The sequence below is a fragment of the Strongylocentrotus purpuratus genome, unplaced genomic scaffold (assembly GCF_000002235.5).
Source record: "Strongylocentrotus purpuratus isolate Spur 01 unplaced genomic scaffold, Spur_5.0 spur5_scaffold_7, whole genome shotgun sequence".
Classification (NCBI taxonomy): domain Eukaryota; kingdom Metazoa; phylum Echinodermata; class Echinoidea; order Camarodonta; family Strongylocentrotidae; genus Strongylocentrotus; species Strongylocentrotus purpuratus.
In genome coordinates, this window is record NW_022145613.1 from 12093841 (window position 1) to 12121763 (window position 27923).

General features: G+C 36.1%; 1 protein-coding gene across 3 annotated transcripts in view; it reads left to right on the forward strand.

Moving 5' to 3' along the window:
• The first annotated feature begins 375 nt into the window (after positions 1–375).
• The window catches only part of LOC577367 (transmembrane and coiled-coil domains protein 2), a 38903-nt gene continuing 11355 nt past the window's right edge, over positions 376–27923 (forward strand). For 2 of the 3 annotated variants that reach the window (XM_011663721.2, XM_030975028.1), the window contains exons 1-6: positions 376–1667; positions 11604–11817; positions 20125–20347; positions 22186–22351; positions 23397–23622; positions 26698–26742. In XM_011663721.2, the coding sequence (XP_011662023.2) occupies positions 1649–1667; positions 11604–11817; positions 20125–20347; positions 22186–22351; positions 23397–23622; positions 26698–26742 (893 nt within the window). In that variant the 5' untranslated portion in view covers positions 376–1648. The remainder of the gene's footprint in view (positions 1668–11603; positions 11818–20124; positions 20348–22185; positions 22352–23396; positions 23623–26697; positions 26743–27923) is intronic. The other variant, XM_030975029.1, reaches the window with a different exon arrangement.

Sequence of the window (27923 nt, forward strand, 5' to 3'; positions counted from 1 at the left end):
TCTTTTTGTATGGCGTTGTCTGGATGTAGTTATTAAAAGCCATTTCCTGTACACTTGTGTGCGTTGTCAATGGGAAGATTAATGTGTTACTTTCATTATGTGGCTTCCGTAAAAGAACCAATATATCATGCGCTTTGGGAGGCATATACAGTGCCGTGCAAGTCCATATTACCTTTTCCCTCCCAATTGCAGCACCTATTTCGAGAGTTGTTTAAAGTGCTATTTGCTAAAAGTTGGTTCATCTTCAAATTGTACACACAGTTTCATGCAGTACTTCTCATTCTTTGAATTCTCAATAATTAGATAAACAGAAAGTGATATTTCAACTCTCCGGATGTACATGTACATGGACATCATGGACATGATAGTGTAGGGAAAAAAATAGCCCCAATTATTTGAGGCAATGAATTTTGTCAGTGGAAATTTCTTTAAAGTGCAATACTCTTTTATTCATAAGTGGTAATATATTTTGTCTTTGCCTTTAAAATAAAACACTGAATTTCTCCTATTTTTTGTCATGACTCCTGTTTGACAAAAAATAAAATCCATTCTCAGTATAACATACTGTACTACTCAAGACAGTATTTTATCTGATGATTACCTATAAATTTTCTGCCTGAACTTTTTTTTATGAAATGAGACTTTATCCATTGTATTGCTAAAATAGAAATGCAACTGTGTATATAAGAGTATCTGTAAGATTTCCTGCTTAAATATTATCCTAGGGCAATTTTCCCTTTGAGTAATAGAGATAAAATATGCTTCCTGTCTTGAAGTATTTGATTCCACTCTTTGTTTCCTTTACTCGGCTTGTTGACTGAATGAGTGCATGCAGCCTAGTGAACATCTCACTGTGACAAGAGGCAATACGTGGGGGATTTCCTGACACTTCTATAGATTGTTTGTCAATGTTGTGTTGCCTTTGATGAAGGAAACCCGTGATACATATCGCCAGAGCCTCAATTGAGTCATTCGACCAACGCAATGCCATTGTCAGACTGCCAGTTTAGCAGATCTGATAGTTCGTCGGGGAGTTCCGTCCACTTAAGCTGCAGCTTCTAAAAAACAAAGATTGAGAGTAACCGAGGCTCCTTATGCTTTGCGGTAAGGCATGAGCTGAAAGTTGGACGTGAGTCAACTTCTTATGTCAGAATGCCAATTACTCTCCAGTCCCCAGACTTACTTTTCCCTTGTCTTGTTATCAAATTCATTACTCTTCGAATCATTTAGCTGCAAATTAGACAAGATTAGAGCACAGACAGTTGCTTTTACTGCTTGATCATAATCCTCCGCAGCATACCGCTAGATCGACGTGCCCTCGTAGCGAAGGAGGGTGAATATTACGTCAATCGGATCCCTTTCACTGAGTGATAATTAGTGGGGCCTACGAAACTCGGCTCGTAGTTCCGTTGTTGTGACAGTCTCCTCTTAATACACCTCTGACTTGTTTTGGAAACTCTGTGACACCTGGGTCATACCTCAAGAAGGAAGCAACAAATTTGTTTTGATTTGTCAACAAGTCGTGGAGATACAAATCGGTTTGATCGGGATTGCCGACAGTTATAATTGATCTGCCAGTCTGTGGAGTAGGAACCTTGTTGAGGATATCTATTAGGAAGTGTTGAAGGCTACAAAAAAAGGAGAAATCATGCCGACCGCTACAAGGAGTAAGTTGACTTTTTTGTTGGATAAGTTACGTTCATGACAAGAGGTTAAAGGTATAGACCAGTTCTGGTCATGCGATTGCATTGTGAAAGAAACGTTGTGGAATTGATCAGAAAAGGTTGAACATCTAGCATATATAAGTATTGGTGTGTACTGCAAGGTTCTGGAATCATCAAAATAATAAGAAATTTGGCCCAGTCTTGGTAAAGTTACAAGGACTGGACACAGAAAGATGTATATGGGACTACCTTATATCTATCCAGTCCGGATAGATATAATAATTTACTAAATATATCAATTAGTAGGCAGTTTCCCTGCAAATTTGTATCATTATGTATTGGTCAAAACATATTCTTTCACATGATTGGTAATTAGAGCTTCCATATCATTTTTTGAGAGGGGGTTGTTTCCAAAACTGGTCTTTACCTTTAAAGATCAAAAGTAAACCTGTTGAGAGCCCACGGATATGTATTTTGTCTGGATTATAAAAGTTTGTTGATAAGCATTTTGAGTAGGACTACCTGTTGACTCTCCATCCCAAGTATAATTCTAAGCAGAAATCCTTGGAATAGTTGCACTTTTCATAATTTACACTCTACTGATTATTGATATGCATTTTAACATGAATGGGTCATTATGATTATCTGTGAATCACTATTTTTTCACCTTGAATATTTTTTAAATTTCATTTGAGGGAAATTAAATGTTTAATGTTAACTTACCAATACAATTTATTTTAATGCATTGGTGAATAAATCAAAATTGCAAACATAGGAAATGATCGATGTAAGGACAAGAAACTAAAATGTATCTGCCTGTTCATTACATTAGATTGTATGAAAATTATTTGATTTCTTTGATGGGATGAAAGAAAATATAAGTTGGTCAATGTTCGATTTAGTAATCCTTCATTACAATTACCCATTGACGGGATTACACACTTACAAGTACAACATTTGAATGGTGTGCATTATAATGCGAGTGTCAAAAAGGCAAGATGCTTTTCCTTTCAATGAAATACAATATACCGTTGAGGGTAATGTGCATGAGATTAATAACATGTCATGTGTAAATATTCATGGTCATTGGGAATGTGGGATTAGGCCTTAATGCCTTTGAGAATTTAGAAGAAAAACTGTCGCATATTACCAGCTGTCTTGCTGTGTGAGTCACCAATTTTTGTTTAATAAGTAAACAAAATTACTTAAGTAGAACAAATATTAGGACAATTTATTTATGCTTTCTTGGCAGTCAGGTAAAATAACCACCACTACACAATGTAATCAAATTGTTAGCTCCTTGAAATCTATTTTCTATTCTTCTTATTTCTTCTTTTAAAAAATCTGATTTTTTTGTCAACTCCTCTTCAGTGTGTGTAAACTACCTGGGATTTTCAAGGAAACACAATACTGCCAAGTATTAAAGAACAAAATAGAATCATTACATTCTATGCTATTTTAATGATGGAAATATATGGTAGAAAGTGAAGATTTTTCAAATTCAGTTTCTAATCAAATGATAATGTCGATAGTTATATTTAAGAAGTAATTTATATTGGATTATGCATGCCAAGGGTTAAATAATGTGAACACCTCTTTAACAGTTTTCTTATTTCCAGATTTATGTATATTTGGCAAGGGTACATGGACATTCAATATGTCTGCATGCACTCAAAAAAATGAACTTGCTTCAAACTTTAGGTGAACTTGTATTCTGAGAAATGATGTTGTGTCAATTGATGACTGATGTTTCCTTTCTCATTTAGATCCCTGTTAAGATGTTATTCAGGTATATATCCTTTCATCCGAACGTTGCATACTTGCACAGGTGCAGTGTGGTTTTCTTCTTTGCTAGGGACGAGGGGGAGTGGATCTTTTTATGAGTCATTCATTTGAAAATGAAGATATTTGAAAACCCATCTGGCTGATTCTGATGCACAAATCTAAACATTTATTTTAAATCTAGGGGCCTTTCATTTTAGGATTAATAATATAGATAGGTGTACTTGTACTCATTACATCACATATTAAACAAATAATCAAAGAAAACAGCCATTCTATAGTTATTAATAGCAATTTGATTCTGCTCTGTGGAGCTTCAATGGCATTAGACAATACAATGCAGCTCAGATGTAAATACAACTAGCGCAAAAATAGAATCCTCGCCGTTCTCATCAGCGTATGCAACCGTACCTTGAGCGCATGCATGAGAGACGGTAGACGTAACGGACCATAGGTCACAGGTCATCGCCAGGTCTGGTCGTCCGTTGTCGTCTCGCTGGCTGGGGTCGAGAGGCGCCACGTTGGATGTAGGTATATAACGTGAGTCATAGGATATAAATAGATGATGATGGAGAGGGGCTTCTTTCTTCGATTCGCTACTTATCTTCTGTCTCCGACGACACGAGCGGTATCGCTCTAATTGCCTCGGAGGCTCTCACAGGTTGTATTTTTTCTGTGGATGCGCGGAAAGGGAAAGATTTTTAACTGAGTTACGTTCATCCATCTGCTACCTGCAAGTGCGACATGTATCCTGCTTGCATCCTCTTCCGTTGCCTCTTTCTCTGCATTATGTAGCACTGGCAAATTTAATTAGGGGGGAAAGCAGGCACGCTTGTTGCCTCTACAGTGAAGCTTCATACCGATGGGTGCCTCCGATTCCAAAACTAGCCCCACCTCGGATTCCATCCTGCTTTTTAAAAGCTAGTCATGATTTTATTGACAAAGTTATTTTTGGTGAATTGTCTAGGTGATTAATCTCTTTTCATTGTGAGAGAAATATGCCATGACCGATTTTGTTTGTTTGTTTGTGACGACAGAATCCACAGTATTAAGCACCGGTCCCCATTAGGTATGATCATGTGGTTATAAATTCTCATCGACCTACAAAATGTTTAGGTCATGTGAGTTAACCACTGAAGGGAAGGAAACACTAATAGCAGACATTGGTATGGGATTCAGATTAAATTGCTGTGGTTAAACGTTTTAAAACAGATCTTCCCACTGTCTATGGCTTATTAAAGTAATCTGTTCCATCAATTGAGGTGAAATAAATCATATATGCTGAGAACCAGGAAGGTATTATCTCCTGTATGATGGCTCTGCACTAATTTTGGAGGGGGACTGGAAGGAAATTTTGACAGTCTGTTGTTTATGTTAGATTTTTGATATTTGTGGCCCCCATGTATCCTACTAGGCAAGTGCCTAATTAATGTAAAGCCCCGCATATATATACTCTCACAGAGAATGCTTTTCTGGAACTCATCACCAGATAAAATGGTTGTACTTATGAAAAGAAAAGGGAAATAACAGTTGTTGTGATTGTGATTACACAAAACAAAACAAAAAGAAGCACACAAGTGAACAAACAAAAATGCAATAAATGTAATTGTATTCATAGAATAAGCATGTATTCCAACAAAGGATCTTAATTGTAATTCAACTTTTAGCTATACCTGATAGCAACACATGTATGAGGAATGATTTTCTCAATAGATTCGCTAATGAGGATATTAATCATTTGTATTTCATTTGCATTTCTGCAGTTAACAAATCAAATCGTAATGTTTCACCACAGGCTCTTCCTGTCTTCTATACAATAGCAAATCAGACAAACATTTCAAGCAGACTTTGAGTAATGATCAAATTATTGTTAATACTCCGGAAAGAATAACAGGAAATTGGCAGACAAATTTTCCTGATTACTCTTGAACCGGGGGTGATTAGGTCGACTTATTTTCTCCATTCATCCTTTCTTTTACAACTGAATAAAAGAATCATTCAGAAAATCAGCAATGAAGTTGTTTCTCGTGAGTTATGACCCTGTCCTGGGGATGAATTTATTTTCATTGTGTGAGAAATGAACCGTGGCAGATGCCGTTTGCGTGTTGCATAATTCATAGTTCTATAATTACATTAGAATATGAAATGTGTATCTAGGTCGACTTAACCACTGTACTGATCCCATCTAGAGTATAGATTCTATATTGAATAAAATTTAATCAAAATTAGATTAAAAATGTAAAACTTTTTGAAAAAGACTGTTTGTCATTTTTTCATTGAAGCCAAGTACATCACCGTTGCGGAGGTGGCGTGATATAGTGGTTCATTTACTTGACCTTTTGCAAGACATTGATCCGTATTTCGCCTCTCTCCACCTAGGGGTACATGGCAATGGCTGGGGTAATTTTAACTGCAGGGCCTGTGGGAAAAGCAATATTATTAGTGATGTGGCTCTCTTGGGCAAAAAAGGCCAAATTATCATAATATTTGTTTTTATCAGGTATTGGTAGAATTAATGTGAAATTCCTTTAGTTTTGACCTTAGGTGTAAATATCCACTGTTATTCATTATTGCAAATACAACACAAATATGGTGTGTGACTTTAAAACAATCCATGACTTTGATACACAGATTTGCCAGATTTACTTTACGTCATCATGACAATGGTACTGCTCCAAAACAAAAATAAACTATAGAATCAGAATGTAAGTTGGTCATGTGATCTTGACACACTGACACAGGAAATCATGTGAGTTATTTGTTCTATTTTGCATCCATTTTCATTGTATTTGTGGTTCTTGTTATTTTGTTCTTGTGCTTGTTCTTATTATAATACCTGTTTTAATAGGGGTGTAAGTCAAATGACGCACAAATCATACTGAGTGTCTGAGTGAAAGTTTGTCGACCCTGCGGACTGCGATTATGCATGGGAGACCATGTGATGTGTGATGAGATAGTCTACATGCACCAGACCCTTTTCTCAATGTTTAACAAGAAAAATACAAAATACATGTATCTCTGCAACTTAACCTTTCATCACTCTCATGTTTGATGATGCTATTAATTGTACATTTGGTTTTAAAAATCAACATACTATGAGGACTAACATTTAAAACTAATAGTTGGATTTTCCTTTAGTAATGAAGGCTGTTTCATTTAAGATCATTTGTATATACCTTGAAGATGTATTTAGCAGCTGAAAATCTACTCATACTGACAGCTGGATTTCGCTATAAACATTTGTTTTGGCCTCAAAATCAATTTCTTATAGGCACTGCTCATTTGTTCAAGGATAAAGCAATTTTGTGATAGAATACAAAATTCTCATATGACAAGCATTGACCATCATAAGTCTATGACAGCAAGTGATAAATTTAATCTATAATATTAGGTACAAGATAGAGTACAAAAGCAAGCACCAGAAAAATGTAACTTCTCCTATCTGTTTGTAAATATAATGTAAAGAATGATTTGCATATTTATTTGTTATTTATTTATTTGTACATTTATCCATATATTGATATTTTATTCAATTACATTTGTATATATTTTGTTTAGTAATACAACTACTCTCTTTCTAATAGATATTATCATTCTTCTGAACATGACTTATGTCACATAAAATCATATATTCTAGCTCTTGTCCGAGTTTTGAATGACAGACTATTAAATTCACTAATGATATGCGTGCAATTGTCACGTTGATATCTACTTTACAAGTGATGAGGGACAGCTATCCATTGTGAAGCAAATTGCTTATTTGACCATCAAGGCTGAGCCACTTACAGCGTAATTTCACTTTTTTAAACAAGCGATTGTCATTCACACGGAGAAGGATTCAATACCCTTCAATTAACTTCTGTCACTGCCCAATATGTGTGAACTTCCGTTGTATTAATATACAGTGTCTCCTCAATAGCGTAACATCATTTTATATTGCTAATTTGTGGAAAGGGGAAAGAGAGTAGTCTGTAATATCAAGCTTGTTCGGGAATGGTGATGCATTTTCTGTATACTATCCTTACATACCTGTATGAAGTTGTGTAATGGTCATATGTGATTGTTTTTTAAAAGAAATTATCTAGAAATTATTTGGAAGGGTTGAGTATGTATGTAGTGTATGAATGATTGCATTATTGTGAGGTTGTAATTTCAAATATAAATGCCATTTGGGAGGAATCCTTTTCATATGCATTAATTGTGATTCTATGATTTTGTTTGACTCCGGAATAAAAAGAATAAGAAACCTTACAATTTTTCCCCACCTAGCTACCAGAACTTAACCAGTATACGCATTGGACGAGTAAACCTTTAAAGCCTGTTAACCAATTACCTAGATTAACCTTTTTTCAAAGGAATTACAAGTGATAAGGTGTAATTAAGTTCAAGACTACCAAGCAAGCATATCTTTGTGCCTGACAACAGTTTTGTATTGTTAGATCGTTAACCATGGCAACACAAACAATTCATGGCAAAATGACAGGTTACTGACTGATAGTTAATAGCAGCTCTGCCCTGTCCGATATGCTAATCTATCTGTCATTGTCATGAGATGTACATATCAGTTTGAAATGTAAATATTAACCAAGAGCCAAGACTTCTTATTTTATTAAATATGAAAGAGAACATACAAAGGCACTTGAATGTGTTAGTATTCTAACGCTTTTATTTAATGTTACTGTGCAGACTCGATCTACTGTGAAAACACTATATTTAAAAACTATTAATATTTTTAAAATAAATCTGATGCAAAATCTGTGGGATGTAAAATTTCTGCTCTGTTTTTGTGTGTGCTTTATAGTCAAATGAAAACAAATACATTTGTGACAAAATACAGGATACTTTTTGCTTTCTTTTCAAAACAAACATTTTGCTTAAAAATATTCAATATTCAATTCCGAACTTCAATTTAACCACAGATTTTCAAAAATACTGGGAGAAGGTTCAAAGCAATTTTCTATCAAATGATTAAGCCTATCCAATGACTCTACCCTAGCTATCACTACGGAGTGTGTATTTCAGGTCAACTTTGGTACTTGTAGAGTCTAGTTACAGATGATTATAATAAGAATGTTCTATGCTTGTATGGCAAACAAATTTTTTTCGTGGCTTTTGCAATATTAGGTGTCACTGTTTCCTTTCCATGTTTTAACAGCTCAAATGATATTGATTGGCTAGGTTCCTTCCTGTTTTCTATAAATCTATCCTTTCTCTTATCTAACATTTCACAAAACCTTGGTATATTCAGTCTGGGTCACTCCATTCCTCAAAAAGGTGTCATACTTGACAAGATTAACATTGATTGTACTCTCAGCTTATTTCTGTTTAGTTGGAGATAGGAAGTTTTATTTATTTGATTTTTTAAAATGTATTAGTGTGTTCTAAAATGTTTTTACTTGCATTAATGTGAGAAGGTCTAAGAGTAAGACGGCACGTACCGGAAAAACAAATGTGTAGAATTATTAAATAGAATTCATGCCCTTTGGTAAGGCATTAATCCTCATTACCAGGCCCCTCGGAGTGGACCTAAAGCCGTCGGCCGTCTGGTTGCTTACTTACAAGCATTTATGCTTTCTTAGCAGTCAGGTAAAATAACCACCACCACCATACACAGCATTGTATTATGGTTTCTGATGAGTTTGGTCAGGGAATTTCACTTTTGTATAATAAAATGTTTAGGCTGGAGAAGGAAGAATACATTTCTATGTTTCCATTGATTTTTATCTATTTTATGTTGAGAATTGAAGAAAGATGTGATGTGGGTGTATCTCTGTCTCTTGTCCAAGGATGCAAATAATAGTATTTGTTAAAATTTTCTTTTAACACAGGATCTAAGTCTTTTACTCGAAATCTCTTTTCAACCCACCTCTTCCTATCCTGCCCGTTTGACATTGTATGTTCCATTGGGTTCACTCAAGATCATTTACAAGGAGACTGAGGTTTATCACAGGTTATTCACCCCACGCCCGACACTTGAGACCATTCACTCTTGAATTTTTTATGTCATCTGTCTAGCTAAGTTCCAACACCATTTGCTACATGTGGGACCTGTACATCTATTTCTTTCGACCTCACCAGAGTGTGGTTCATGAAAGACTTCTGGTTAAATCTACATTGCCAGCACAAATCCTTGTCTGTGGTATGTGTGTGTCTGAACAGTGAGAGTATGCCGACTGCACCCCATAGACTCCTTTGGCAAAACGTTAATCTACATTTGCCACTCTCCACCCAGGTCTTTAAATGGGTACCCAGTAGGATGATTTAGTAATTTGCTCATGATTGTGAGCATCTGTAAATTGATGCCTGGCTGAAATGCTCCACAGGGAGTGGAGAATGTGCATATATTGTGTGCGGGAAAGCATGAATCTGATGACTGGGGTAATAATATATCTGTAAAGCGCTTAGAGACCAGCGCTATATAAAAGCGGAATATTACTATATTATATTACAAGAGCTGCTCCCTACACAGCCAGTGACCGACCAAGTTTAGACTCGGCTCAAGACTCTACGGAATTGTTTTTAAGTGTCAAATTAATTAGAGTCTGTGCCCGCAGACTAGCAACGTGTCACAGGCTCTGTGACCTGAGCTTGAGGACACCGTCTGTAATGGATGTCATACATATTCTCCTGTCCAATCAGCTGTGTGCACTTACTGGGCTCAGGTAGCCATAGGCTATGAGACTGACACCAGTGTTTACTTGTGGGACTACAGTGTTTACATGGCTTCCCCTCTCTACCAGGGCACCCTGCCTTATTTCTGTGATGGTAATATTGAGCGGATGTTTAGACCATGTTCAAGTGCTAGCTGTGATAATGATGACAAGAGTTGTGTTTGGAAGTCCCTGTACTTGTGAAAGAAAATGTGCTCAAGTTTGAAAATTGATGCAGTTTGCAGTATAATGTGAATTAATCATCTCGTTGGATCATGGAATTGCACTATTATTGGGGGACTTTTGCTGGTCAATAATTTAAGTAGATTAAGTTCTTAAAATCAAAAGATGAAAGAAAAGTGATTGAGATATTGTGATTATTATTGAAATTGTGGGGAAAAGCAATGGGGTGGGATGGAGAAATGGGAGAAGAGGAAGGGAGGGGGATGGGAAGAGGGATGTAGAAGGAAGATTATTTGGTTGTTTGTTTTTATTACTTTTTTAGTGAAGGCAAATCTTAAACTCTTTAAAAGACTTTATGGTGGCCTTTAATGTAAGGTCATCTTTTGTCTTTTCAATATCAAGATTATGCAGAAAAACTAGTAACCATCTTTGACACCTAGTCACAATAGACCCTCTTCATGAAATCAGCCTTTAATCAAGTGTGCAATGAGTCATTCAATGTCATGTTCAGGGATTTTATGTCTGACCTCAATGTTTATATTTGGGACTACAGTGTTTGTTTTCAACAGTCTCACAGCTCTCTACCACTTTAATTAATTGCCTTATTCTAAAAGGCTGTCCATATTTTAAGAAGATTGATAGCCAAGATAAGTGTTCCTTGACCCATTAAAATTGATATATTACAGTTTTATGTTTGTAAAGATTTTATTACTGCAGTGTATGAAGCAGTCATTCAATTTTTTTAGTTGTATTTTGTTCTTGGACTTTCATGTAGGCTTACCATTCATATTTTAAAGGACATTATTGAGGACTAATTATAGCAAACTGATTGCATATCATTGTAATGTTATTGTCATTTCATGCATTAGAACCCTTTGGATAGTTTAAGGGGGGCTTGAGTGGGTTGTACTCTCCACCTTTATAATAAAAATGGCATACATTGTACCTTAAACACTTAAATGTACCCCCCCCCCCCCCACCCCCTTAATGTGTTCTCTTACGCCTTAAGTTATGATTGTATGGAAATTTTTACTGGAGTTGAGTTTAATTTTTCTTATCATTATTGAAAATGTACATCAATTTTCACTTTTATGTACTAACAATGATCAAGTTTCAAGGTTGCATTATCTTAATACATTCTAAGCTAAATAGATCAACATTTCACATTCTTTTGTGAGTCTGTTGAGAGACATAAGAACTTACCTATTTAATACAGAGCGAACGTCTTTACGACACTGAACATGATTTCTGAATGATTATGGCAATTTGACTTTCAATAAATATATCCACTGGTACTCATTATTATGTTTGTTTTCCTCTGCAGGTTTCAAAGGATTATTTCACCGAAAACGGGAGAGTGATTTGGGCCATCCAGATGTGTCGTCCACTGGGGGCGACAGCCAAGGGTCGCAGCAGCTTTCGTCGTCAGCCAATGACCTCCACCCGGTGTCGTACGCAGGCAATCTGCATGATCTCCCGGAGAGACCCAGTGCATTCAATCGAGTTCTTCAACAAATTAAAACCAGGCCAACTACTATGTAAGTATCAAATAAACATTTATTTTTATTATACATACATTAAACCATGAAATTTCCAATCGTCTGGTGAGAGCCTTGGGGGGGGGGGGGGGAGGATGTTTCACAAAGGTCCTAAGTTGAACTTGTCTTTAAGTTGGACTTCACAATTATGGAAAGCTGTTAGCATCTTTGAAAATATTTTGTAAAAGTTATTTTAAAAGGTATAAAATGTTGATTCAAATCATTCATATTTTCTATTATCAAGGAGATTTCATGTTCTTGATATGGAATTTATGGAAAGTCTAAAATAGTTGAATTTTTTGCTTTGAATATATTTTATTTTAAGGCTACAAATGGCTCTCCGTAATGTTTACGTCAAACTTAGAGTTAAGTTTGTCTTAGGATCTTTGTGAACCCCCGCCCCAAGGAGGTCATTAATTCACAATTTTTGTATGTATAATAAAGTCAATGCTTTTCTGGCTCTCATGAGATGTGTGTTTAATTAAAGGTAGAGAGAAACCTGGTGCTTTCAATTATATTCTTCAAGAAATTAAAACTAGTCTAACGGCTATGTACATATACAGTTTCACTGTACATACATTAATCCATGAAATTTAAAATCATCTGTTGAGAGCCAGTAAGGCTTTATTATCTCACTTGATTTTACGTAGAGTTACTACCTTTCTAGCTGTCAGCAGATGTAATTTTAAAAACAAAGAAAGACCCAGTGCAAATAATTGAGTTATTCAATAAATCAGAACTACTATTTGTATATGTATACCGGTACAGCAAATAACATGTACGATCGACCCCCCCCCCCCCCCCCCTAAAATGAATTTCCTCATTTTTTACAGGAAATGCTAATATATGTTTCTCTTATATTTTGAAATGATAACACTACCATTAACTAGTATATAATCAACTTGTCCTTCCCAAAGCAAAACTATGTAGCCATGAAGCATTCTTGTAGTACTTCCGGCCGGCACATGATGTAATTCGACCAGGTTTCATTTTCACTTCAATGATTTCATAGAACTGTACAATACGTATGACGGATTTAATTGATATACAATTCAGACTTCCGGTACAAGATTATGTGTACACTCATTGGTGGTGTGGGTGAATTGTGGTATCAGTAGGTCTGATCATGGATTCTTAGTAGGTCCATGGTCTGATATAGGATCCCCTCTGAGCCAGCCCAAATTATTCTGATGAGCCTGACATTGAGACTAATTGCCACCTCTGTCTCTCTAGTACATCCTGGTTCGCCTATCTCGTTCGGTCGGTCCTTGAGGACCTATTTTGTGATTTGAGTCAATAGTTGCCAATCACTTGGTGGTCCATGCTCTCCAGAAAGCAGTCAGCACTACTAACGAACGGCTCGTTAACGTCTCCGCCGCGGAATACACCACTCTGCTAATTCTCCACGTAATTTACGAGATATGATTCAAACTTGCTTATGGAGTTATGCATAGGAAGTGGGGTCTATTCAAGGAAATGATTTGGATTGTGAGTCTCCTCGTTTGTGTTGTGTCTGTGGGATGCGTTTCCATGTTTCATTGTTGTTTATTCTAAATTGCACCGCGGAATACCCTACTCTGCTTTAATTCTCCACGTAATTTACGAGATATGATTCAAAGTTGCTGATGGAGTTATACATAGGAAGTGTGTTCTATTCAAGGAAATGACTTGGATTGTGAGTCTCCTCGTTCGTGTTGCGTTTCGGCGTTTCTGCAGGATGCGTTTCTATGTTTCATTGTTGTTTATTCTTAATTGCAAGTGTCGCTTCATTCTTGATTAGTATTAAATGCACCGTGAATGGATGTCAGATGAGAACGCAAGCATCTAGGCACAGTGTCAAAATTATTTATGTTTTTCTGGCAAGGATGAGGAATATGTACTGCTACTAAGCATCGGAATATTCAGTGCTCTTCGATAAAGATGATTTATGTATTGATGTTTATTGTTCCTTCTGTTTAATTAGGCAGTTCACTTAACAGAGGAAGACGTGTTTTCTGAATTTGTGCACTTCGTATCTTTTATTAAGTGTTGGATCAAAGCATAACATCTGTATGGATTAATATATATGAAATACCTTGGAATGACCAGTTCCAAATGACACCACTTGAATGTGTAGTTCGGCCTGTCTTGCTAAAGTCAATATCATTCAGAGATCAACAAGTGTTAATTGGTTTTGCTATGGCAACCTGTACAGTTGAAGGGCTTTAATACCTGCATTGAAGTGTTAATGACACGAATATGGGCAAGTTTAATCATTCATAGTTGCATTTTGAATCTCTTGAAGAGCAAGCCTTGTGTGTTTGTCATGATCAATGACAAATGAGCTTTGATTTTACTAATATTTTCTAAATATGTAACAATTGATATGAGGGGGAAAAAAAATCAAATAATTTAATGAGGATTTATTGACAAGCTCCTTGTCGTTGATGTCTGAGATTGTCTGATCACTCCCTTTAAGACATCTGAGAAGTTTTCTTTTGTCTCTAGGGTCATTGGCAAGGTGAATGTAATATGATATTAAGAAATTAAGAGGAACATGCTGTTGTATATACATATACTGGGCTTACCTTACCCTTTGGGGGAAAGATTAGTGAATTGAAATGTATCACACTCAAAGGATAACAGCAAGACTTTCTGATGCATACTCGGAAGAGATTATCATACTACATGTAGTTCACATTTATGGATTATTGAATAGACATTGATCATACGCAAGAGATTATAGTAAGATCTTCAAATTGATTTTTCTGTAATGTTAATGGCCCTATAAAGAAGGAATTGAAACCTCTTTGTAATGTTCTTGAATAAAAAAAACGGTACTTATAAAGCCCTTTCCACCGAAGGCTTTTCCCACGTTATCTTTCCTTTAAGGTTTACCTCAGACAATTAACCCTTTTTGTGGTCGCTATTGTGGTTCATGACTCAACCAACAAAAAAACATGAATATTTGTTCAGCAAGGGCAAATAATCATCCAAATGTCCTCCATTTGTGTTTTTTTATGTAGCTTTTCTTTTTCTCAGAAAGTCAGATTAACAATTAAAAAAAAAAAACTTGTATATTTGATGTTTGGCTTTTTTCTCTTTGATTGTCAGCTGTGCTAAGGGTTTAAGTTGTATAGAAACCTTCTTCCTTGTTATGTTTATATACTGTATGTGGCTATTCATTATTCAAAGTAGATTTATTACACAGCCCCAAGCTATGTATGAATGAATGACGTCTGTTTTGTGGTCATGTTGTGGCATATGACTCGATACAAAAAATAACCATTGTGCGAAGCACGTATGAAAACTGCTCCACACGATATGTACTTCACGAACATGATTCAAATACGACATGCATACAATGTAGCTCTATTATTTAGCTTGCTATATTGTACTGCTACTTTATGTTTAATTGAAGATTTGTCACTGAAGCTTTCACTTTCTTTTCACGCTACATAACTCAATCAATGGTTGTTTTGTAGCATCATTGTCAAGTATGTGGTCAGAACACTTGTGGCTGAAGTGCTCATCGGGGCACTTTTTCTTTCTCATGGAGATTCACTTTGGGGGGTTACAGTAAAAGTGCAACATAGTTCATAATCAAAGGCTCCCAGTTATCTCTCTCTCTCATTCTTTCTCTGGCAGAAGTGCTGTAGTAGAGATATATCCCTTTCAGCTAATGCCTTTTTGGCTCTCAAAAAAAATAAATTAGTCTCTGTTTCTCATCTTTCATGAGGAGCAGTTTCAAGTTTTTTTAGTGAATCCTCTTGCTGATACCCTTGGACCTTGGGTAAGATTGGCCTCATTCAATTGTACAGATATTTGAAAAATATTTTTTCATATGTTGTTTTATGGATATCTACTCCTGTGAATTATACAATTACTCAGCATAAAAGCATTGATATGATATATTTTGATTACCTAAACTAAGTTTCAGAATTGATGGGGAGAGAGATAGCCTATAATTTAATTGCAAACTACTAGTTACTTTTCTTGAATTGCCAGGGCCAAACAATATTGTTAAAATTATCCTCCTTTTTTCTCAAAATCATTATCTCAGCGTAGCAAATGGAGTTGTTAATCAAAATTCTTATCTCCTGATAAGGGTGTGAGGGTTATACAAGTTTGTAATATCAATTTGAAATCATACTTTGTACAATGTCAGATATTAATACAAAGTTCAGGTGAGTAGAGTTTGCATGTCAGGTGATGAATAATTAACACATATTTGCCATTCATCAGCAATGATTAGTAAATCATAGTCCGAAAAGAATGATTAGATTTGAATTGCACTGGACTCAATTGGTTTAGGAAGTTATTTTTAAAAAATCAAGAATGTATTGAATAGTAAAGTCTAAGGTAATTATTAAAAACTATTATTAAGGCCAAGAAAATTTGATTCCTATTTGTTCTTTCAAATTTCTTGACAATACAAAAAATCATGTTTTTTAAATATTTTATTATGTATTTTCTATTTTTTATTTTCTATTTTTTATTTTCTATTTTCTATTTTCTATTTTGTATAGTTTGTCCGCACATTCAAATTCTATGGGGCAATTTCAACACAGGTTGTCTAATTTGAACTTTATTTTTACATTGTCATTTAGTGCACTAAAAAGATCCTCAGAATACGGTGTAAGAAAATTGCCGCCATGACTTCTCATGCAAATTTCAAATGTCAGAGCAAAAATATCAAATATCCAAATAAGGAGCCGAGAGGAAAAAGGGAGCGGGAGGGGAAGACAAAAATAGGAATAATTATTACATGACCTCAACTAAAATCATTTGAAATCATAGATAACGGTGAACATGAAGGAACATGAAATTATATCTAATGGGTGGAGACTGGAGACTAATTAGTACAATATGTTTTTTGTTTTTTAAAGGTTTCATTTTGGTAAGCAGATTGGCAACATGATTTTGCGTGAAGGGTGTAGTTGTGTGGGAATTACAAAGTCTAAGAGGATCGTGATAAGGTTGTACATGTTCGTGAGTAATAATCACTCATGGACGGACTACATTGATAATGGTTCATCTACCTACTTGAGCCACGTGGTTCCCTTCATTAAGTCAATAGGAATGAGTCAATGCAGCAGTCAGTGGGTTAAATAGGAACATTATTGAAGTGATACTGATAACCAATCAATGGTTGGTATGATGAGTTTGCTGCCCCCCAGCATTGATCCATTTGTAAAGTTCAGGCAAGAGTTCATTGACCTCTGCTTGCCCAGCCTCTGACTAGACATACAGGTATGTGTCATCCATGAAATGGGCGGACATTAATAGCTATAGGGTAGAGCCAAATGTAAATGTAGCTTGTTCTTTTTAGTGCAGTAGTCTGCATCGATTCTCTAATTTGATTTTTTTTTAATTTTTTTTAAAAATTTTTATTATTATTATTATTATTATTTTTTTTTTTTTTTTTTTTTGGGGGGGGGGGGTCACATGCCCTGGTGCCCCCAACTCCACCCTTGCCAGTTGCCACTGCAATTATATGCTTGGAAAATTCGTCCCTTCTTGTCAAATGATAGATCTCACTTTGCCCATGTTTTGATGCATTTTAATGAGAACTCTTGCTGCTATTTGCAGCACTCCTTCTCGGATACTTGGAAAAACGACACATACTACCTCGTGCCGTGCCACAACAAGATTTAATGTGTTTACACGGGTATTTTAACCCCAAAGGGCGTAACTCATCGTGTATTAGTTTATCCATGGTTTATCACTCATGTATGTCAAGATAGCTCAAGTGGTACATGTTTATCTTATACCAGACAGATAGTGCTATTATGCCAACACATGCTATTGTCACAATAGTAAACCTTCCTGGACCTTTTTTTTAAAGCAGGAAAGAATTTATAGGCTGTGTTTACACTCTACATGCAATAAATAGATACGATTCTGAGTAGTTATTATCAGAGAGATGAACTGTTAATTTACATGCACTTTGCAGGCTATATATGCCATTCTACAGAATCAAATGATTACATTGGTATTCACAGTTGAGTATGCGATAGGGCCTAAATAAAACTAACCAGAACTACAATGGATTCATTATCAGGTAGTGCAATAAAATAGATACAATGCAGCAGTATCAGATTGTAAAACAGCTAGGTTTTGCTGTTAAACCTTAGTTCTTCTGTCTCAGTTTCCCAGTAACTCATATCTAGATTGAAGAGTATACATTTTGGTGTCATATACTTCGAGCTTTTCATGTGATACCTGTATTTAATTTGAAGAAGACCATATATGATAAAGGCCTTTTTTTCTGTTTGCAATGCCTCTTCAGGTCGAAATTAGGGGAAATTAGTCACTGATAACAGAGCGAAGTGGACCGTGAGTTAATGTCAGTCCTTCTTTTGTGTGCATTTCAACTCTGTTACACCCGGTTGCTTGCTTGTTCTGTTGATGAGTGTTCGAGACTGAACATAGTGACTTTGGTGCTTGAAGTAGCTGCACTCATGTCAGCTAGGGTGTGTTTTTTCTGAATACTGTGGGAGATTCGAACGTAGACCTTCAAGCCTCGTGGATCGCCCTAGAAGTTGAGACGTAATTTATTCCTTCTCATGAGCTTCTGAAGTCTTGTGAAGCTTCCTGTATGCCCTTGGCTTTAAAAATACTCTGGATCATGATAAGTAGACTTGAGGGATATATTAAGCTGGTAGATTGTCCACTTCTGTGATCATTGTATCGCAGTGCTCTCAATTGCTGCACTGTCTGTGTAGGACTATGTGTGGAATCATCTTTGAAGAACTGAAAATGTGTTGCATTTGACCCAGTCTTTTTCCAGAAGGCATCAAAAAGGAGAAGTTGTTGTCAAATACTATTAAAGAAAGTTCATTCTAAAGAGGATTTACATGTCATCTTTTTGATTTTTTCAGTGAGAAGGAGAAGTTATACCAAAGTAATCCAGAATTTCTGGACATTTTGATGATTGTTTTTCAAGACAACATTACCAACACATACAGGATGCACATGATTTAATCTCCAGATGGAAAATGACTTCTTTTGTGTCTGTTTGATCGTTTGGATCCAAGCACTATCTGTGAAAAACAACAGTTGTTTGAGAGTGTATTCTCATAGAATTGGGTTGTTTTAGCATGTAGGTGACAGCGCTTTTGATCAAAAGAATTGTTGTTTTTGTGGAGCCTCTGAAATCTAAGCTTTTGATGACTGAGTTTAAGCAGTTATTTTGATGATATTCTAGATTTTATCAGACTTTCTGTTCCTGATAATTGGATACTGATACAATGCCTACATATACATGTAGCTGCAACTAGAGAAAATAATGTCGGTGTGATTACAGTAATGATAACCTCGCATTGGTGGCTTGCAAATCTAGCAGTCTACTCTTGTTTTCTGATTCAAGAAAAAAATAATCAGATCCTCCTTTGAGTAGCGTGTTTCCATGTACAGTCTCATAGGTGTTGTATGACTATGAAAGGAGGCAGTGGCGTGAAAGATACCCAATTACTGCTCTGAAAGCTAGCCCACAAATGTCATTGCCATGGAAATGGGTGGATGTAGCATATAATATGTAGCATTGATAAGTGAAGATGATGCTGACTGATATGGAATGCTTACTTTTGTCAGTAGTGTGAGGTGACTGCGGACTGCGAAGACAACGCCACGAGGATGTGTCACTACTATATCTGCGATGCTAATTGACCTAATGGATGTGTAGACTTAGCTGCCCTAAAAGGATGTGATGTGTAGCATTGGATTGGGAAGAAACCTTTTGATGAGATGAAGTGGTGTCTTGTCATAAAGCTGCAAGACATAGTGAAGTCTACTCGTAACTGGTTACTGTGAGACGATAAGATCAAGAGTTTATTCAGATACAACACCTGGGAACTCTGGCTGAGTGCATATGAGTGCAGTGTACAACTTAGCTTACAAGCTAGACTTGTTTTAACTCTACAGACTATATAATCACTGTCATAAAGCTGCAAGGAATAGTGATGCTTTCTACTTCTCTAAACTGGTCAATTAGACATTAAATCCAGACTTGCTTCGATCAGGAGATTCAACGACTGCCTGACTGCATCTTGATCCACATTACAGGCTAGACTCCTGCAATACTCTACAGACTAACCCCTACCAATGTCTCTCTATGACTAACACCGGTCAGACGATGGCAATCACAGACGTGCCCGAGGAGGATGGGGTCCCTCCCATCATGGTCGCCGGGGAATCCCCTTCATCCACGCCCTCCTCCTCCTACTCCTTACCCCGCACCGCCTCCATCCCCCGCTACAGCCCCTCCAAAATGGAGCGCAAGAACTCACTGCCCATGGCCATTGTCAATTCTCTCCTTCTGTACAGGAAAAAACCTCAACCAGAGGGTAAGGCAGAGAGCAAGAAGGGTGCGGCATCCAGGACCAAATCGGATGGGAGCGACAACGAGGGCAGCATGCCTTCTTTCTCCGTTTCCTCTAGCAACAAGGAGGAGGCCAAGCCCTCCAACAAGAGACAGTCCACATCGAGGAAGGACGAAGATGTCAGGAGTGCGCTAGATGATTCAGAGTCAGTCATGTTGGGCAGGGAGGTAAGATATGAAATGGAGAAGATCAAATTATGTATTTGATGAAGTTAACAGTTGAAAGAATTATATGAATATACAGTCAAACCTGTTTTTAGTGACCACCTGTCTACAACAAGCACATTTTTGTTTCCCTTGAAAATGGTTTCTCATTGAAACATGTACTAAAGGAACTTGTCCACTTTTTTTGTTTCCCTTGGGCGGTCGCTATAGACAGGTTTGACTGTATTTGATGAAGCTAACAGTTGGAAGAATTATATGAATATTTACTAATTACACCTTTCATTTGCAAATTTTGTGATTATTTTAAAGAAAAACAAAACAATGAAACTTCTTATTTTAAAGAATTGTTTCATTGTGTTGTTTTTGTACATCAAATAATCTCCTTCTGATTAAGCTTCCACTACGTTTTTGGAAGATGTTCTAAATGATATCCCTTACCAACTCCACACCACCGCCCCACCCCACACCACCGCCCCACCCCAAATATACAATGAAATTATTTAGAGATAACATAACATAAACATTACTAACATTAGGACAAATGTGCTGAATATATGTTGGGGGAATTAATTTCAATTTTTATATCAAAGTTGAAAAGTTGAATAGTTCAGAACCTGTATGAGTACTTGTCGTTTGTTTGCCATGGAAAGTAACTCTGAAAGCCCTGTTTCGGAATCTGATGCAAAGCTCTAATCAGCCTTTCCTTCCTCTGCTCACGGTTTATAGTGAGTTGAACTACATGTAAGATTACGATAGCAATGAGCATGTCACGGCAACCACTATCTGGTTTATGGCTTGCTAATTAGTAATGCAGATACCGGCAACACACAGTAGTCCCATAAACAGCTACAGCAAAATCAGCGTAGAGCGCTATAAAAGGTACTGGAGGGTGAATGATGTAGGATTTTTTTTTCCATTTTAAATAGCATTTTCTAGCATTTTATTTCAATTCTGGATGTAAAGTGATAAATGAAAATATGAAAACAGTACAAAACTTTATCAGGTTCTGCTTTTGGGAGGTTATACATGTATTATTCTCCTCGGAAAAAAGTATTTGAGACATGCTGGTTCTCACTTATCACTCCCTTAACAGGGAAAAAAAAATCCTCCATGTAGGTTATATGGGGGGGGGGGCACTTTTTGATTTTTTGTTTTAACTTCCCTGTTGGAAGTTACATGTATTATAGCATTCGACAGATAGATTTCATTTCATTTCACACAAGGATACATATCATTATCTGTGCATGTCCATGCCACCCAAGTACAACAAATTTATATAAAGGATATCCTTGTTTGAGGAATAGTTATTTTGTAAAAACATTTCCTTTGTCAAATATTTGAAAATTTTGTAATGACTATCATTTTTTCTTCATCAAATTGCATGAGTTCTATTTCTGATGATTCAGTTTACAAGCCAGGGCCCTGTTTCATAAAAACTAATTATCAATAGCAAGTTACAATAACTGTTATGAGCTACTGAAATCGAGGCATTTGATTGGCTGAGAGTAAATTTTGTCATAGAAAATGTGGCATTTGTTATTGATAACAAGTTTGATGAAACAGGGCCCAGGACTGGACAACGGTGCACTTAGATGCCCCAAATCAAATTCTCCCCCCACCCCCAAAAAAAAAAAAATATATATATATATATAAATAAATAAATAAAAAAATCAAATAAAAATAAATTAATTAAAAAAAATATATATATAAAAAAATCAAATAAATAAATAAAAAAATTTTAAAAAAAATAATAATTAAAATAATCTAAGGGATCATCCTGACTGATTCTATAAAAAATAAATCTTCTTAACTTTTGATTTTGATTGTGTCCATCACACTAGCTGGAGACACAGCTCAGCACCACGCCCAACTATGGATCGGACATGGACGAGGTGGATAGCAGCTCTACACCGGACCCGCAGAGAACCAAAGCCCTCATTGAACACTATCTCACCAAGATAGAGAGGACAAAGGAACTTATCAAGGCTGAACAGAAAGCTAAAGATGGTGAGTGATATCTCCTTGAATTTGAGTATCGGTTTATAAAGTGCCATGCAAAGGAAAGGTGAACTAAAAAGAGCATAGACCACACAGGTTTGAATTTGGAAAAGTGAGTGACAGTTTACTTTACTTAAGCACCTTTATGTAAAGCCTGTGCAAAGAAACATTGAAACCTGTGAGGGTACCACAAGTGACTAGGGGTAAAGAAAAGTCAGAAACAATTTGGGCTGTGCTAAAGAAAGTTGTTCAAAGGAATTTAAAACAACAGGTTTTGAGGCTGCTGTCAAATAGACCAGAAAACAATTGATAGCAAGAAAACAGAGCACAAGAAGAAGCCTCAATAGAAAGGCTAGATGTACATGTTTTCACCAGAAGTTAAAGTTTTACACTGATAAAACTCTATCACTGCATTGAATTCAAATATTGTACAGCCTGTACATTTAAAGCAAAACAATTGGAACCAGTGAAACTGGCCACACCAGGAAGGCTTAAAAAATTCATTAGATCTAAAGTTGGAATGAAAATCGTTATGTTTTCAATATCCGGAAAAGCCTTTTATGATTGAAAGTTAAAATAGCAAGATGTGGCGGAAATCACTTTTTTGCTGTACTCTGTGTGACCTGTATGTTCAGCCTCACTGCAAAACTTGGTGACCAAGGAATGTTGATTGACCATGAAATTGGTCCAATTAGTGTAAAACCTGCCACAAATGCCATTCTTCAAGAAGGAGGTGGGATTTATATGTATTTGCAGAATTATGGTAGGCCTTATAGACTAAATTATAAAAAGTTATGTAATGCAGACTAACCTGCTTTAGTGACCACCTGTCTACAAAGACCACATTTTTTGTTTCCATTGAAAATGATTTCTAATTGAAACATGTACTAAAGGAACCTGTATATAAAGTCCACTTTTCTTGTCTCCCTTGGGTGGTCTTTATAGACAGATTTCACTGTATAATTCTGATTAGACGTTGATGTTTCTTCCTCTTCTTTCCAACGCTCCCATTTGTTTATATGTTAACACAAACAACATCAACTTTCTATTCCAGATAATGTGACGGAGTACCTGGCGTTAGCGGAGCATGCCGACAAGCAGCAAATTTCCAGAATCAAGACTGTCTTTGAGAAAAAGAACACTCGATCAAACACGAACATTTCAAACTTACAAAAGAAGCTGGAGAACTACCAGAGGAGATTATTTGACTTGGTGAATTACGGTGCATCTGGACCAAGGAAACCCAAAGAAGTCTTACAGGGGATGCATCAAGGTCTAAAGTAAGTCCTGGTCTAACTGAAATTAGGAATATGCAATAGGACTATCACATTTCGTACACTTTATTTAGATGAATGATATCTTTAACATTATCATGAGAAAGAAATCATAGTTGTATCATGATGTTGTCAAGGACAGCTGAGGAAATACATTTGATCCCGCACGGTCCAAGACTAAGTCCTGGACTACTGCTTTTCCTGTAACCTAATTCTGCTCGTGATAGTATGTTTCCTCTGTAGCCAGGAACGAACAGGATATGAAGAAACACGCTGGCACAGGTCTTGACTACATACTATAAATTATATTTTCAGATTTAGCTTTAAAAGCTAAAGAAGTTTTTAGATTCTACCGAGGTTGTGAAGAGAGTCGCGTACTCCCAATTCCTTGACCTAATGTGATGCATCAATGGGATGTTCTCTATGCTGAGGAAATTCTTGAGATGCATCAAGATCTAGAGGTAGTCCTAGACCATGGCTGTTCCAAGGCCTAGCTCTAGATGAGTAATGTTCTTGTAGAAGTGTTATGAAATTCAGGGGATTGGTCAGGTGCCTGTGAAGTGTTGTCCTTTTACAAGTAGTCTGAATGAATGCATTGTTCATTCATTGATTTAAGGTTTAAAGCAGGATTGCACCTTGTAGCTACTTGAGCCCTCTATAAAGCAAACAATGCTTAAGCGGTACCCGTTGGTCCCCCATGATCCCCTTTTTCTTATGTTAATTGAGAGCTGATTTGATGAGATAACCAGCTGTCAGTGACCATGCAGGGAGGCCTAATCCCTCCTGGCCAAACTAGTACAGACAGGCTTTAAGTCAAGCTAAAGTGATTGAAATATTAGATGTTTCTCATGATACCAAACATACCGTTTGACAAAGAAGCTTGAATTTAGATGACAACAACTTGCTTAAGATGTGTGCAATGGCTAATTAATTAAACGAATGTGACTGATTTTAGAGAGATTATTGAGTAAGGGGACTTGTCATTTGACCGGGTGATGTACTTGCTTAAGGCTTTATTTTGACTAAGATAAAGGGTTTAGGTTAGAGTTGCAATTGGATTTAGGACCTTTGCAAGGTCGATATGTGCGCTATATAAGAATCCAATATTATTATTATTATTATTAGGTTACTTATAGGGTGTTAGGTATAGTGTTCCATCTAGGGTTTAAGTTAGGAATTGCTCAGTGTTTGAAATTGACCATGGAACAATTGTTGCAAGAGTATGTGTTGAAGAATCGCCCCCAAACAATCAGATCGGACTCATAATTGGCAAGAGGGCTTTGATATGTAACATTTAATCGACTACAATCTTCAATTCTTACAATTGACTGGCATTGCCCTCATCATGAGTCATAATGTTTATCTTGTGAGAAACATTACAACCAGACTGGGTGTGTGAACAAGACACATTTAGCATTGAACTTTAAAAGATAAGGATGGATATCACAAAGCAAACTCATGTTAAGTTAATCATTATATGTTTCTCTGCACGAAGGTGTTGGTCATTTACACCCATGGAGATACTGCTCCCATAACATTTTCGATATGATGAAATTAAATCAATTTGGTATTAATCTTGATGAATGTTCATGTACATCAGTAAAATCATAATTCCTTGCATTTTCATCCACTCTCTATCTTTCTTACCCCCTTTTTTATGCAGCCTCTATTATTCCATTCTTCCCCCCCCCCTTCTCTCTCTCTCTCTCTCTCTCTCTCTCCCCCCTCTCACTTCTTCCCTCTGTATCTCTTTCGTTCTTTTTCTACATGTACTTAAAAGTAAACATTTAAATCATTTTCTGTCTTTTTGCAAATATAAGACCTTTTCTTTATTTGTTATTAAGTTTTGTCCAATCTTTCTGCTCTACCCATTCCACATGCTGCGAATACGTCATGTGCACCTGAACAAATGATCTCTTCTAAACGCAAATATTACTTAACAAATTTCACACTTTATTACGAAGTCAATATTTCTACCTTGGGTTTCGTATGTGCTAGTACTCTCTCAGTGCTTTTCTTTTTGCTCAAACCTTATAATGAATTAAAAAAACTTAAAAATGTATATTTTATTTAACAACAAAAAAGGAAAATCAATTAAATAATTGAAATGAAATGAACATGAATTGCATATATGTGAATTGCAATTGTTGACTTTATGCAATGCCATTTAACTTCCTGAATGCACTCGTACGATGTCCTGTCTGAAAGGTTGAGCATACTACATATACATGTAAAGCAATTGTTTACATTTCAAATGGCAGGCAAATAGTACATATTTGATTTATTAGGTTACTTCCTTATATAGAAACACAGTGATGAATGCAGTGGTTAAATCCCATGGGCAATATTTGGAAGCCTTCCAATCCAGATATATTGTCAAATATATTGCACTCTGATGGCCCTGCAATGAGGCATACGATTGCAGGGCCCCTGGAAAGAACAGTATTGATACAGATGAGGCTAATTTTTCATTGTTTATTATCTTCATTTTATGTTGGTGAAGGTATACTACATGATATCCACAATTATAAACAGCGATGATGATTGTATCATCCCAACTTGAACATTCTCAAACTTCATTAGATATCAATATCAAGTTTTGATGACCAGCCCCAGTTATATTCAGTCCTTCCTCTGAAGAACTGAGGTATGGTTTTCCCCAATGAAGAAGTTTTTGAATAATCTGGTAACGGTATTACCAAAAGTCATTTAAATGCTTTCATTGAAAACAAACAGATGATGTAATTTTTGTATGTACAGTTAACAAATAAATTATTCATACCCCTTGTAAATAAGATGTTTTTTATGATTTTCGTAACTCAAGAATGAAAGGTAGACTGGTTGAATAAGGGCATAGATGTAAGCTTTAATATGTTACATTCTCAAGAAACATAAACATGGACAAATTAATTTTTCACATACTTAAAAAATTCAGCAATTATGAAATAAGTCATGTTACAAATATACTATTGTTTTTTATACTATTTCTAAACTTCATGCATTACAGCCTATGGGCTGCTATGTTCAGAATACATCAAATAATCCATTCAATTCAATTCCTTATGTCTTTTATATTTCCAGGGGCGTTCGAGACAATATACGAGAAGGAATAACAGGGTTCTCAGGGTGAGTCTCACAACACTTTTTAAAAATCATTCTTTACATATTAATCTGTTCTTGTTCCTTGTATTTATTTTTACCCTGTTTGTTTGTCATGTGATTTACATTTGATTGTGAGACAACATGTATATGTTTAAAATTCAAGAGCATAAAGTACTGAAGTGTGACATCATACTGGCCAAGTTGTCACGGTTGCTGGTTCCAAACAAACTCGTGCTAAACATTGGCATGGTGATCACACCAGCGCCAAACACGAAATTTGCCCTGCTCCAGCCTGTTGCTTGAATGATTTTGCAGTGAACCTCATGCACAGGCTCTGTTGTTTGGAACCAGTAACCTGGACGGTGAATGAATATGATGTGAGCACGATACTCTATTGGGTATTAACTTATGGGAAATATTTTTTGTCTAATTCATTGCATATGTCCGATGGGTTTTATCCCCAGTTATCCCAGAATTAGTATTCAATAGGTTAGGGGCTAGTCACACATCACCATGACGATAGTGATTATTCATAAAAGTGAAAATCAGTCTATCTAGAATAGATATTGTACTAGGGTATTTATAAGTGTCACTCAATGGTTTATAAATGCTCATGAGCCTGCTGCGCCACTCTTTCAAATAATATTCCCATTTTATGTAGACTAAAGTTTATAGTTTCACTATCAATAATGGTGGTGTGTGACTATAGCCTTTTAATTGCTGTTCAGTTGTCTTTAAAGGATGCAGGATTGGTAACATATCTGACTCTCTATGTCAGATGAGGTGTTGAAAATTATACTCATATGGAAATACACTCGTATGGAAAGAGTAAAACAAGAAAATGGTAGTAAACGTGTAGCGATTCCTTGGGATAGCCTGAAATACTTAAATATTCAAAAAATAAGTCAAAATAATCATGCATAAAATATGCCAAGACTTCAGAGTTGCATTGAAAATGTGAATGTGCAATCTAGGAAACATAAAGAGTATTTAAACAATCGAAATGAAATGTGAGTTTATAATTTACAAAAATCATGATACCATATACAATTGATCTTAGTTCTTAGAATAAGGTCAGCTATTGAATATGGGGTTAATAAAAAGATGCGTTTCAATTTGCTAATTTCTATTTGATAAAAAGGTGTCCAACGATGACACAAGCAAACAGAATATGGGTCACAGCCAAAAATTGTTAATGATGATCT